The sequence below is a fragment of the Anser anser genome (assembly GCF_964211835.1).
Source record: "Anser anser genome assembly, chromosome: 27".
Lineage (NCBI taxonomy): Eukaryota > Metazoa > Chordata > Aves > Anseriformes > Anatidae > Anser > Anser anser.
In genome coordinates this window covers 7080285-7093504 of record NC_139748.1, presented here as the reverse complement: position 1 = coordinate 7093504, position 13220 = coordinate 7080285, and the positions used below count along the sequence as shown (strand labels likewise).

The 13220-nt window shown below is 55.5% G+C and overlaps 1 protein-coding gene across 1 annotated transcript; it reads left to right on the top strand.

The window, feature by feature from the left end:
* Window positions 1-2391: 2391 nt before the first annotated feature.
* Window positions 2392-12593, top strand: TIMM17A (translocase of inner mitochondrial membrane 17A). The gene is made up of 6 exons (XM_083813010.1): window positions 2392-2518; window positions 7076-7175; window positions 8582-8645; window positions 10025-10153; window positions 10553-10663; window positions 12267-12593. The coding sequence occupies exons 1-6, from the start codon at window positions 2493-2495 to the stop codon at window positions 12335-12337; spliced, it is 501 nt and encodes a 166-aa protein (XP_083669136.1). The 5' UTR covers window positions 2392-2492; the 3' UTR covers window positions 12338-12593.
* Window positions 12594-13220: the final 627 nt, after the last annotated feature.

Sequence of the window (13220 nt, the reverse complement as noted above, 5' to 3'; positions counted from 1 at the left end):
CCTGGACCCTGACTGCTGTGCTGAGGGGCGCCAGACATCGAGCTCCCCCAGGAGCTGTGTGCTCAGGGCCCTGAGGTGCTCCTGAGGCCCCACGCATCCGTCCCTGATCTGCGGGTCCGTGTCTGCTGGGCTCTCCTCCGCTGAGCTGCAGAGCTGCCTGCGCAGAGGTGACAGCACAGCCTTGCAGAGGAATGTCCCTTCATTAGCGGAGGCCCTTCGGCAAGAGCAGGAAGGCAGGGAGAGGAGCGGGGTCTCCCCAGACCTGTCAGTTTGTAGCAGGAGGTCTCAGTGGAACTCATCTCGGCTGTCACTCGTCTCTTTTTAAAGGGGATGGCAGCGCAGCTCTTGAACGCGCCGTATTCCACAGAGCTCTCAGTGCCTTAAGAAAGGAAACGCTGGAAAGAAAATCTAGTTTTCACCCGGGAATAAGAGGTGCTCTGGAGACGTGCGCTGCTCTTCGTGGGCCAGCAGCAACTGGGACCGGGTGGGGGCTGCGTGCTGCGGCCACCACGGGATTGATGCCGGCCCCTTGAGGCTCGGCCAGGTGGGAGAGCGCAGCGCGATACGGCACAGCAAAGCACAGCACGGCACGGCACGGTGCAGCATGGTGCAGCACGGCATGGCACAGCACAGTACAGCACAGCACAGTGCAGTATGGCGCAGCACGGCACGGCACAGTACAGAATGGCATGGTGCAGCATGGCACAGCACGGCATGGCACAGCACGGCACGGCGGAGCTCCAGCAACTTCGAATCTTCACCGAGGCTCCCCAGCCTCTGCACTTCTCAGGATCCCCATCCCCATAGCAACCGAGCGCCCCGGAGGCACCGATCGGCGTTTCCGCCCCACGCAAGGAGCGCAGCAGCGTTAGCAGCAGCGTTAGCAGCCGCGTCTCAGCGGCGAGGAGCCGAGGCAGCAGGAGGAAGCGCCTTTTCCAGGCACCCCCGCGGGGTCTGGCAGAGCTCTCCGTGCTCCCACCTCTTGTGCCACCACCCCGCGGCCCTCTGCCTTCCTCTGGTTCCTCCTAGCAGCTGCTGGAGCACAACCGCAAAACGGATGGATTCCTCCAGGCTGCTCTATCGGCCCGTTCCTTCGGAGCCCGAAGGGGGAAAGGCCGAACCAGTGATCTTCTCATTTTGTAGTGTCTTCCTCGGGACGGCGAGCGGCAGCTCCCTGCCCTGCCCTGCCCGCCTGCGGCACGCAGCCGCCCTGGGGCGCGCAGCTGCAGCTCTCCTCTCCCAACCCAACTGCAACTTCGCACAGATCCTTCCCCCGCAAAGTTCCCAAAATGCACAGGAGAGCGAGGGAAACGCAGAACAGCCATTACACGTGGGGAAAGCAAGCGGCTCCTGGCCGCAGGGAAATTCTGAGAGCCCTTGGGCAGCTCCCTGCAGCCTGCCCGGGGTCCCCCCCGCCGTCCCCGGCCGGGCTGCGGGAAGTCCCTTTGGCGACTCTGGGTCCGCCGTGGGGAGAGTTTTGGGTCCCTTGAGAGCTCTCCGGCAGCCTGAAGGGGACGGGCAGAGAACGACCCTTCAGCTTGATGCAATTAGCCCCTAACCGGCTAGGGGAAAGGCCGCGAGCCACCAGGAAATTGCCACCCCCAGAAGGGTCGGCTCGGTGCCGGCCTGGTGACAGGAACGAGGAGGGTGTAAGCGCAGGGAGCTGCTGCCGGGCCCTCCCGGGGCACAGCAGCTGGGACAAGACCGAGCTTTCCCCCAGTGCCTTCCCCTCGCCTTTCCCGAAGCCACACCACCACCTCCCGGCGGCCTCCATCGCTGCATCGCCCCGCTCCCGTCCCGCCTGAAGGGGGGGAGCGGAGCCCCAAGTTCCCGAGGACCCCCAAGCCCCCGAGGACCCCCGGACAGCCGCCTGAACAGCAAGCTGAGGCCGCTGGGGCGTTTCAGCTCCTTTCCATCGCTTCAGCCCCTGATTTATTAGAGCGATTAGGTGCCTCGCTGGTGCTTGGCGCGCAATCCACGCCGCCCGCTGCGGCTGAGCAACTCGCCGTCCTACAGAGAGGCTACAGTTAAATTAGGGGCGTGAAAAGACCGAGCCCTTTACAACCAGAGCGCTCGCAAACACGGACGGGGGAAAGCTCCGGGGCTTCGCGGGCTGCCCCGGCGTTCGCTGCCAGCACGGGGGTGAGTTCTGCGGCTCTGAGCTGCCTCCCGGAGGGCTGCGGGACGGGGGGCTCCCAGCCCTGCGAGCTGCCCGCCCGCAGGAGCGGCCCCAGGGCCACCGCCTCCGCTGACGGCCCGGCTCCAGGCACCCGGGGCAGCGGCAGCAGGGCCTCCCCCGTGACCACCGCCCGCCCTCCGCACCTCACTGAGAGCTCCGAGCGCCGCACGGCGCACGCGCAGCCACCTCGGCGCACCCCTTAGTCCCGCCCCCCCTCTCCCATTGGAGGAGCGGGACGAGGGGCGGCGCGGCGGGCCAATCGCGCGGCGGGGGGCCGGAGCGGGGGCGGGCGCGGCCGGCGGCGCGTGCGAAGATGGAGGAGTACGCGCGCGAGCCCTGGTGAGCGGCCGGGCGCGGGGCGGGCGCGTGCGGCGGCCGTGGGGCTTCGGCGGGCTCGGGGCGCGCGCGCCGGGAGGGGGGGGGGGGGAGAGAGCCGGGGGGGGGCTCGGGCGGCGGGAAGGGAGGGGGAGGGGGGGGGAGGTGACCTTGGAGGCGCCGCCATGGCCGCCGCCGCCCCGCGCTTCCGGCCCCTCCCCCCCCCCAGCCTCACGGGGCGGCTCGGGGGGCTCCGGGGGGGCTCCGGGACCGGCCGGCCCCGGGCACGGGCACGGGCACGGGCGGCAGCCGCCGCGGGGGTTGGCCGCGGTCCCGCACAGCCCGGTCGTGGGCGCCTCCGGGGCCGGGGCAGCCGCAGCCCCTGCGGGCAGCCTGTTCCGCGCCTCGCCGCCCGCAGTACCTGAATAAGGAGTCACAGAACTGCGGGGGCCGGCAGGGGCCTCCCGAGCTCAGCGGGTCCAGCCCCCCTGCCAAAGCCGGCTCCCTACAGCAGGCTGCCCGGGGAGGCGTCCGGACGGGCCTGGAATATCTCCGGAGAAGGAGACCCCGCAGCCTCCCTGGGCAGCCTGTGCCGGGGCTCCGTCACCCTCACCGGGAAGAAGTTCTTTCGCGTGTTGGTGCGGAAATTCCTGGGCTCCGTTCTGTGGCCGTTGCCCCTTGTCCTGCCCCCACAAACCACTGAAAGAGGTTGGCCCAATCCCTCTGCCTCCCACACCTCAGGTATTTATACACATCGATGCGATCCCCTCTCAGTCTTCTCTTCTCCGGGCTGACCAGCCCCAGGTCTCTCAGCCTCTCCTCCCAGGGGAGATGCTTCAGGCCCCGTAACACCTTTGTGGCCCCCCGCTGGATCCAGGAGATCCCTGTCGTTTTCGTACCGGGGAGGATCACCTCCCTTGACCTGCTGGCCACGCTCCTTTTAATGCACCGCAGGATCCCCTCGGCCTTCTTGGCCACGAGGGCGCACTGGTGGCTCATGGCCAACCTGTCGTCCACCAGGACCCCCGGGGCCTTCTCCACAGAGCTCCTCCCCAGCAGGTCGTCCCCCAGCCTGTACCGATACGTGCGGCTGTTCCTTCCCAAAGGAGTCCTCCTCCATCCCTTTCATAAGCCCCCTTTAAGTACTGAAAGGCCGCAGTGGGGTCACCCTGGGGCCCTCTGCAGGCCAACCGTCCCCAGCTCCCTCAGGCGAGGTGCTTGAGGTTCTGAGTGTCTTCATGGCCCTCCTCTGGACTCGAATGTCCGAGGGCATTGTGCAAACGCTTCTTGAACTCCAGAAGCTCGGTGCCGTGCCCACGTCCCTGGGGGGCCTGTCCCAGTGCCCAGCCACCTCTCGCAGAATCAGGAATCATTAAGGCTGGAAAGGCCCGCCAAGATCACCTGGTCCGACCGTCCCCCTACCACCAGTGTCAGCACAGAACCATGTCCCCAAACCCCACGTCCAACCTCTCCTTGAGCACCCCCAGGGACGGTGACTCCCCCACCTCCCTGGGCAACCCGTCCCAACGCCTGAGCGCTCTTTCTGGAGACCCCCTCCCTAACGCCCAGCCTGACCCTCCCCTGTCCCGGCTCCATCCCTGGGGTCCTGTCGCTGTCCCCAGAGAGCAGAGCTCAGCGCCTGCCCCTCCGCTCCCTGTGAGGGAGCTGCAGGCCGCCATGAGGCCTCCCCTCGGCCTGCTCTGCTCTGGGCCGAACAAACCAAGGGGCCTCAGCTTCTACTCATGTCTTCCCCTCAGGCCCCTCACCACCTCTTTTCCTGGCTGCTGGGGCCCCACACTACATTTCACCCCATTACCTGCTTTTCGCCCCGTTATCTCCATCCCTCCCCCAGCCCCATGCGGTTCCCCCGGGACCCGTCCCGAGGCGTGGGGCACCCTCGGCCTCCCCCTGCCCGAGCTGGCTCCTGGCTGTGCCGGGGCAGCCCGGCGTTGTGCAGCTGCTCTCCTGATCCCGAAATTGTTGTGCAGCTGCTCTCCTGATCCCGAAATTGTTCACCGTCAGCCCTGGTTGCCATCCGAGTGCTGCTGCTGCTGCTGTAGGAACCCGGCCTCGTCTCGCACGTTGCGCTGAGCCTGTTTCCCTGCTCTGAGGGGCATCCTTAAAGCCAGGGAAAGAAGTAACAGTAACATTAAGCTTGCAGATAAGTGCCAAATAATAATGGAATAATCTCTTTTCTTCTCTTCTGATTCTCTCCTCTGCTGAGGTCGAGCACTGCCGGGGCCGTGGGGTGTTTTGTGTCAGCTTTCCGATGCGTCCGGCGCCTGTCCGGGAGTTCAGAGGCGCTGACGTGAAATAGCAGTGCTGGTATCAAAGGCGTTTTCTCGTTCAAAAGCTGCTCCTGCGGAGGCTTGGAGGATAGTTTAAGAGGAAAATTGAGTACCCCAAAGGTAACAACTAACGAGCTTTACCTCTGAAGGAGGGTTGAAGATGGAAAAAATCTAGGCGAGCACTCCGTGATTGGGGTCTAATTAATGAAGCTTCTGTAAAGAACAGTCACAATTTGCTAAATTGGAATTCTTTGACCTTGTGGGTAAAGGAAGACCACTTTACATAATCTATTTAGATTTCCAGAAAGCCTTTTAACAAGATCGCTCTTAACAAGCGAACAAAGGCAGAGAGTTGTGATGAGATGTTTTATTCATAACAGTAGATCAAAATCTGGACAGGAGGCACAGAGAGGAGAAGAAAAAACGCTGAGAAGAAAGAGATGGTAGCTTTTCATCTTGGCAGATCTGACAACAGCGTGCCCGCAACCCTTCCTGATCATTGCACTTGGGAAATAGGGGGCTTTGTAGAATGAAAATAAAGTATAAAATGGGGCTAAATTATTTAATTTCATCAGAACTGGAGGGGATTTGTTAGGAACGTGAGATGAAAGCACGTGCCAGGCAGGGCAGTAAAAAGGAAGGGCGATGCCTGGTGGGAGGACGTCCCCTCGTTCCACCGCTGAGTGCTGTCCGCGTCGGTGTGGGTTTGGGCCTCCGGCAGTGGTGGTGGTGGTGCGGGTGGGATCCCGGTGCCTCCGCAAAACCGAGTGACTCTGACCTGAAATCAACGTGCGGAGCAGCGTCACGTGCAAGGCAGCAATTCACCTTCGCTCCGGCGTGCGGAGCTGGTGACGCCACCTCGGTGCAGGGACTGCGGAGGTGGGGAACGGGAGCGGGTCGGGAACGGGTCGTGGAAGTGAGAAAGGAGCCCGGGGCGGCCTTTAGGCAGAGGGAACAAAAAGATTTTTTGCAGGAAGCAAATAAAAACCCATGGCAAATAAAAACCCGTGGCAAAATGTGCAGTGTAGCAGGTGGTCAGGGGAAAAGAGGAGCTGTGTTCCCCCCTTTCGGCAAAGAGCTTTTAGGTATCCTGTGGAACAGCAAAGTGGCGGATCCAAGGCAGGTGGGTGGATGGAGATGTGCTCTCGTGTGCGGGACCGCAGAGCTGGGTGCTGCAGGGAGCTCTCAGGAGCAGAAGCACAAAATCCAGAGGGAGATCAGAGAAGCACACTGATGCTCGTACCCGTGATGGCTCTTGGTGCAGGATTTGCTAACCTGCACGCGGGGCTTTGCCGTCGGGTTCAGCTTTGTGAGCGCGCAGCTTGCCGCAGCCTGCCTTCTGCTCGGCTTGCTGGTGGCTGCCTGTGCAGCAGCTGTGGCCGTCGGATTTTGGTGTAAGATGAAAGAAACGGAATAACTCCGTGCATACGCTGCAAAATTCCCAGCAGCGGCAGCGCAGCTCATTGCATTGCTCGCCCAGCTCGGGAGGTGTTCGGTGACGGAGAATTACAGGGCAGCGGGCCGCAGGGGACGGCGAGCCCCAAATTAGAGCCCGGCTCTCCGTGGTTGGAAGCCTTTGCCGAGAGGAAGGCGCCTCCTCCTGCGCTCCGTGGGGCTGCAGGCTTGGCACCGCTGCCTAGCGCTGCGTGAGCGTTCCTGGGGTTTGTTGCAATGAACTTCAAAGGCCCGGGGTGCATCAGAAAAACCTTTCCAGTTTAACAAAAGATGACTTTGAAGTCTCCCGTTCAAACAATCAGAACTAACGAAAAGTGTGAGTAACTCCGGAAAGCAGCGTTTTGTTCTCCTGTGGGCTGAGTCTCGTTTGAGTTTGCCACCGCCGTTTTCCGTAGGTCGAGATGAGAATGAGAAGAGTAAATTCCGAGTTATTTACACGCCACAAGCAGGGCAGAGCTGGCTGTAGCTGCAATGCTGCAGAAGTTTTCCACGGTGGAGACGCGTCTCGGTGCCACGTGTGAGAGGAGTTCAAACAGTTCTTTGCAGAGCTGACGCTGACTGCCCGGGGAGGCAGCTTGTTGGGCTCTGGGTGGACGCGAGCGCGTGTCGCTGCTCACCTGCGCGTGCCTGTCCTCGCAGCCCGCTCCGCGAGCTGCACATGGGGCAGTCGTCCTGGCACTCCTGCGTCCTCGCGCTGGTTTTGGATACCGGGACGTTTGTTTGGATGGGGAATTTCCTCCAGGAATGCACCGGACGGGCGAGCGGTGGATCCCTCGCAGTGACTCGCACAGGGTGGCGTGGTGCAGCGTTGCATTTTCGTCTCTGTTTTTCGTTACAGTCCCTGGAGGATCGTAGATGACTGCGGAGGTGCTTTCACGATGGGAGCGATAGGAGGTGGCATTTTCCAAGCCATCAAGGGCTTCAGAAATTCCCCGGTGGTAAGTAAAACCATTGGAGAAAGTGCATTAGGAGCGCAACCCTGCTCCCTCTGTCCGTCAGCGGCGAAACGTGGTGGCAGAAGGTAAGGTGGAGGAAATCCTTGTCCACAGAGCGGGGCTGAGGAACGGGCTGCGTGTCACTCACCCAAACCACGAGCATCCATCGGGTGAATGGCTCAGCATCCGGGGGGGGTCCGTCGTCTGCCTGGGTTAAGGTTCTGCCTTCCCCCCTTCCACTGACGGCAGCAGCGGGGCCCTTGCAGCTGGCTGCCCTCCCTCGGTGAAAGGAAAAATCTTTTTCTCCTTCAGATTTGTAGTAGGGAGTGTAACTTTCTGTAACTAATTTCTTATTTAAATGTTAACATTTTTCAGTAACTGGATTTATCTGAAAGGCAATTTCAGTTTAAATGCAGAAGTGTGCATAGACGTGCAAGTTGAAGTTTAGGCAGCACAGGTCAGTTGTTTCCACTTCCAAGTTTTCGGCTGCAAAATTTTGACCACAAACACGTTGCACAGACTTCTGATAAAAATAAGATCCGACTTCTACTTGAACATTGTAAACCATTCCTCTGGCTTTTATGGAAAGGGCTTAAAAGGGATGAAAGGGTTTTTAGTTGAGAGTGGTTTTTGCTGTTACTGTGTGACAATTTGATTGCCTAAAGCTTCTTAATAAACTATCAGTTTGAGGTAAATTTCGTGAATAAAATCAAATAACTTTTTCCAAAACTAGTCAGATCCTGCAGACGCTTAACAGGAACAGGATTATGTGCTTAACCACATTTAAAATTTGTGTGAGACTTGTTAAGTGAGCATGTCCACACTTCTCAGTGCTCGTATCTAAAACAAAACTTGAGTGTTCTCAGTGTTCCTTAAATCTTTCGCAGTGTAGGAAATGCGTAGTAATTACTGTTGTAATTCCTGGATGACATTTACTGTTTGACACAGAAGGCTCAGAACCACCTTTTAAACTTGAATTGCGTGCTCCTCTTGGCTGCTGAGAGTGAGCTGATGAGAAGGGGACCAGCTGCTCCAGCTGCCCAACTGGGGGAAGTGGCTAGGCGTCAGGAAGAAAGAATTATACACATGAAAAATAAATGTGCTTTTCTTGCTAAAGGTGTAACTTTAAATGTCTCATTCAGCTCCCACCACACCCACCGGACAAACCTTGAACTTAAATGGTTTGAGGTAGTGACTGCTGGCTGCGCTTCGGTTTTGTAGCTTCCAGGTGTATTGCAAAGCTGTGACAAATAGTGAAGTATCTGTAAAAATGCATTTTCTGTCAGCTCCTGATCACGGCCATTGAAGGTGCTTAGAAGCAGGTTGGGCCTGTGGCACGGTTGGGCTATACGCAGACGTTTTGGCTGTAAGGCTTCATTCTGTCGTTCTGTCCTTCTCTTCTGTTGTAGGGGGTAAACCACCGGCTGCGGGGAAGTTTGACAGCTATTAAAACAAGAGCTCCGCAACTGGGAGGTAAGCAATTTCGTGTTGATGTTGCCATCATCTTTCCATGGACTGTTGGTAGAACACCCAGGCTGGGAAAGTAACGCGATGGCAGCGCAGGGACACCTGAGCTGCCTCCCAGCGGGCCAGATGCATTTCACCAGGGTTTGTCAGTCCAAGCAGAGAATAAACACGGTTCTGTTGCATCCAGAATTAGTTTTGGTGTGGAGAAGACGTGCTTATGCTCCTGGAGTGGTAAGCCAGGGTTAATCATTTTGTCATATTCGAGCCAGTTCTGTGCAGAGCTGCCTGCGAGCCTGTGCCTTGTGTGCATGGCTTTAAAGTAACCGAACTTGGCTCATTAGGAGAAATCATCAGACGTGGAGAAACAGTGAAATAGGTGGGTGGATCTGGCTGGGATTTCAGACTTCCCCTAAGGTCAGCTAGGTACATTTCAGGCTTTTTTTTTTTTTAATGAATGTCGTGCACAAATGTCTAAAATCACAAACCTGCTGCTTGAGTCAAAATGACATTATGATCTCTTAAAGGTGGCTCAGCATCAAAGTGAGTAAGCCTAAGGATCTGCTCTGTGCCATGATGCTCTTCTGTCAGGAAAATTGAATTAATACATTACAGAAGGGGAAAATGGGAGAGTGATGTCGAGCAGGGGAACGTGTTGGCTGCAGCAGAACCTCTCAGAGAAATCGGGGCCGCAGGCGGAAAAAGCTCTACAGCCACAGCCTGTGGTGGCTGCACGGAGAGAGGAATTCACCCTCCTGCTCCGCATCTGGTAGCAAGCTTTCAAAGGCATTAAGACACCTCCAATTAAGGAGAGTTGAACTTAATCTAAGTCACGCATTTTTCCCAAAATGAGCCTGAGGATGAGCGTTTATTTTCATTTATAATACCGGTTATTGTTAAATGACTTCAGAATTTGCGTTCTGAGAACTGTCACGTTCTCTTTACGTCTGCCACACCGTACAGACCAGCCCTGACCTCCTGAGGTGCCAGAAGCAGCGTTAGGATAAGGTGCTAAACTACTCTATCATTCTCTATGAGGAAATACATTTAAAACATTATTTTTTTCCTATATGCTATTTTTTCCCTGAGCTATTCCATCTTTATTAGGATGCAAATTCCATTATAATCACTGCTTGGTAATCTTTTGGTCATGAAATATGAAATAATGAGATTATATTTAAAATGTATGTGTATGTATAACGTGTGTGTGGCTTGACAAGTTTAGAATTTGTCTCAGGATTGATTCTGACCTGTGGTTGGTTCTTGCTGAGATTGGATGTGTCTGAAAGTGTGCTAACGCCACACCACCTCTTGGTGACGTGACCGCAGGGCGGCTGCTTGCCTGCTTTCTCTAACCTGGTCTTGCCTTTTTTCCAACTTTCCGACAGGGAGCTTTGCTGTCTGGGGAGGGCTCTTCTCCATGATTGACTGCAGTATGGTCAGAATGAGAGGTAAAGAAGATCCGTGGAATTCAATCACAAGCGGAGCCCTAACTGGAGCCATATTAGCTGCCAGAAGTAAGAAATTGAGCTCTCGGGAGCACAGTAATTGAAAAAGCTTCTGTGTTCTAAATGTACAGTTCTCATCGTTACAGCAAAGCGGAATTGTGTGATACCCAAACTGGAATTTACTTTGTGAGAGAAATTGAAAAATAATCTTAGACTTTTGTCCTGTGCTAATGAAAGTAATAATTATGTTCTCAGACATTACCGTTGTTCTTTTGTTTCCCTGAGGAAAGGGGAGAATTGCCTAGTAATTACCTCTTTATTGATGATACTAACGAGGCTTAATGAATGCAAAATGACTGCTTCTGAGTCTGCCCATAGGAGAGATTATAACTATAGAAAGAGAATTATAATATGCAAAGTAACGCGCTGAAAAAAGAAAAAAGTGTTGTTTTGTACTTCTATTTTTAGATGGACCTGTTGCCATGGTTGGATCTGCTGCAATGGGAGGAATTCTCCTAGCTTTAATTGAAGGAGCTGGTATTCTCTTAACAAGATTTGCCTCCACACAGTTCCCTAACGGTAAGGAACCATCACTGCAGTAGCGCGAGGCTTTTATTGTGCAGTCTTTACTAATGTGCCTCTTCCAGTCATCACTCTTATCACGGAGTAAATCTACTCAGCCAATTCCCAGCTTCTAAGGCTGTAAAAAGTGAAGGGAGGGCCGCACGTTGGTGATGATGCAAGAGCTTTCCAGCGTTCTGTCTGTGGGATGACGGTTCTAGAGAAATCCACGTCTAAATGAAGCGGCAAGATGGGCTGTCACTCAGCAACGTAAAGGCAGAGGAGTGTGGTGCACCGGGGGGTTTCCAGGCACAGTGGGACGTGGGTCATTTCCGGGGCTTCAGAGGGTGGAGAAGATATCTGGGATTCGTCCGAGCAAAATGTGCAGACGTGGGTGGTGTTACGGGAACGGGCGCCCCAGCCCCGTCCTGCTGACTCAGGCCCAAGCAGGACTTGCGGGTTCTTGCTGCTCCTTCCCGCTGCGTGGCCGGGCGCCGTGGGGGCTGAAAGCGACGATGTCCACGTGCCAGACTGTGGAACTGGTCTTCTGCCCCGTCCCCCGGTGCATCCACACAGCCCTGACACGCGGTGGCAGCAGTAGTTCAGGCGGCAGCGAGCGACAGGACAGGTTTGAGGCAATAGGAAGCAGCACGTTGGGTGCGAGACGCAGGGTTCCTGCAGGCTGGCTGTGGTCCCTGTGCAGATGTGTGGGTGACCCTGAATGAGGAGGTGAAGATCAGCAGGCAGATGCAGAGGGGAGATGTCAAAGAGGGGTCGTGCTGGTGCTTTGTTTTTCTTTTTTAATACCACTCGAAAACATGTATCCCTTTTTTTTTTCCGAAGAAAAACACAAGCTGAGATGTCAGTGAGCGGAGTCTGTGACCATTTGCGTAAATACTTGGCTGGGTGAAACAATTAATATCTCCATTGCCCCACCTCGTTTTGGGAGCAATACAGACAAAACCGCTAGTGTTGAAAGGATTAGTGGCAAGCCACTAATTCCTGATAGGATTCCTCTCGGGTTTGCTCACTGGCGTTCTTTGTTCAGTCTAAATTGTTACAATTTCTGTTCTTAATACCAGAGCATTTTAAAATGAACCTGCTTCAGGGAAGGGGTATCATCTGTCCGTTACAATTTATTCTCTCTAAACTTGGCATACAATGAGCGTGTTGCTTCCCTCCAGCAGGACGTCGGTAAGAGGAGTCGGGAAGCTGGCTCCACAGCGCCTCGTTCCGTTCCACTGCCTTGCCTCGTGGGGCGAGTTACCGTGGGTAGACCTGTACAGAACGGCCAGGTTCAGCTGCAGGGCAGTAAGGCATAGGTTTCCAGCTCCTTTAGGTGACTGAAAACGTTTCCCTCTCGCTGCTCTGATTCATTTCCCGATTAGTAAAGGAGCTAAAAATACATGCCTTATGGGAACGGGGCTCTTGTCAACGTGTAAAGCTCTCGAACTTCTTTGAATGGAAAAGAAAAGTAAAGTCTTGTTACTGGCTTCGTTAATTTTAGAAGGGCTTTATATTAAAGAAAAGCACTGTGAATGTGTTTCATGCTTTTAGTAGGAAGAATGTCTCATCTTTTCGTATTTATTATTTGACTTTTTTTCTTTCTCCCGATTCACAGGCCCTCAGTTTTCAGACGATCCCTCCCAGTTGCAGCCCTCTCCATTTGGCGACTACAGACAATACCAGTGATTATCCTCATTTTGCTAGTTCTTGTTGTACCTGAGCTGTAATTTAAAATGCTGGAGGACCAAGATGCGGTATGTCTTTACACCAGTGGTAGTCTCGTACACAAACCATGCCAAGAGGACCTTCAGCACTCGTCAGTGTGAAGCTGCACAGGAGAACTGTTAGAAGATGACAGATCTATTTATTCGTAATAGATTCCATTGCTGTAATGTTAATTCATGTCTGGTAGAATACATGGAGATTTAAGATAAGGACCAAATGGAGTCTTGTAATCCTTTGGACATGGACTGAAGTGAATGTCTGTGGAGTCTTTGCTGGGATGTGGCATTAGCCGTCCCCAGTGAATGCATCTGGAATTTATCCTCTCCCCTTTCGGATTTAGGTTGCTACACAGATTTCAGCTTGAGGAAAAGCGTTATCTATGTGCAGTTTTACACTCCTGAAGTGAAAATTCCTGGGAGGGAATGAATGAATGAAGTGAATGTTACTGAATATTCCCGGCTGAGACCCCGGCCACAGAAGAGTGGGCAAGTCTCTGGTAGTTGAGGGAAAATTACGGTCATCGTCAGCGCGGAGCCTCCCGGGGGTAGCCGAAGCTGCGTTAGTCACCAGACGTTTTCCTGCGCTCCCCCTGGGATTAGCGCACCGGGCGTTGTTCAGCTCCGCGTGCCTCCCAGCGGCCGGGCCAGCCTCTGCCCTGCGCCCTGGCTCCAGAGCTCGAGGGTTTCGTCCTCTGCCCTGAGCCGTGCGCTGTCGCGCTGCCCTCCGGGCTGTGCTGGGCCGGGAGGGGCCGGGGCCGCTGCCCTCGCTGCTGCAGCGCTGGCAGCCTGCACGGGGTTCGCTCGCGCTGCACGGGCACAGGAGGGAGGCCGCCGGGTGTCCCCTG

What these genes read in the sequence shown, in the direction of transcription:
- TIMM17A (XM_083813010.1), top strand. Translation starts at nt 2,493, where the DNA reads ATGGAGGAGTACGCGCGCGAGCCCTG. An exon ending in GCTTCAGAAATTCCCCGGTG is followed by an intron (nt 7,176 to 8,581) that starts GTAAGTAAAACC and finishes CTTCTGTTGTAG; the next exon opens with GGGGTAAACCACCGGCTGCG. An exon ending in AGCCATATTAGCTGCCAGAA is followed by an intron (nt 10,154 to 10,552) that starts GTAAGAAATTGA and finishes TTCTATTTTTAG; the next exon opens with ATGGACCTGTTGCCATGGTT.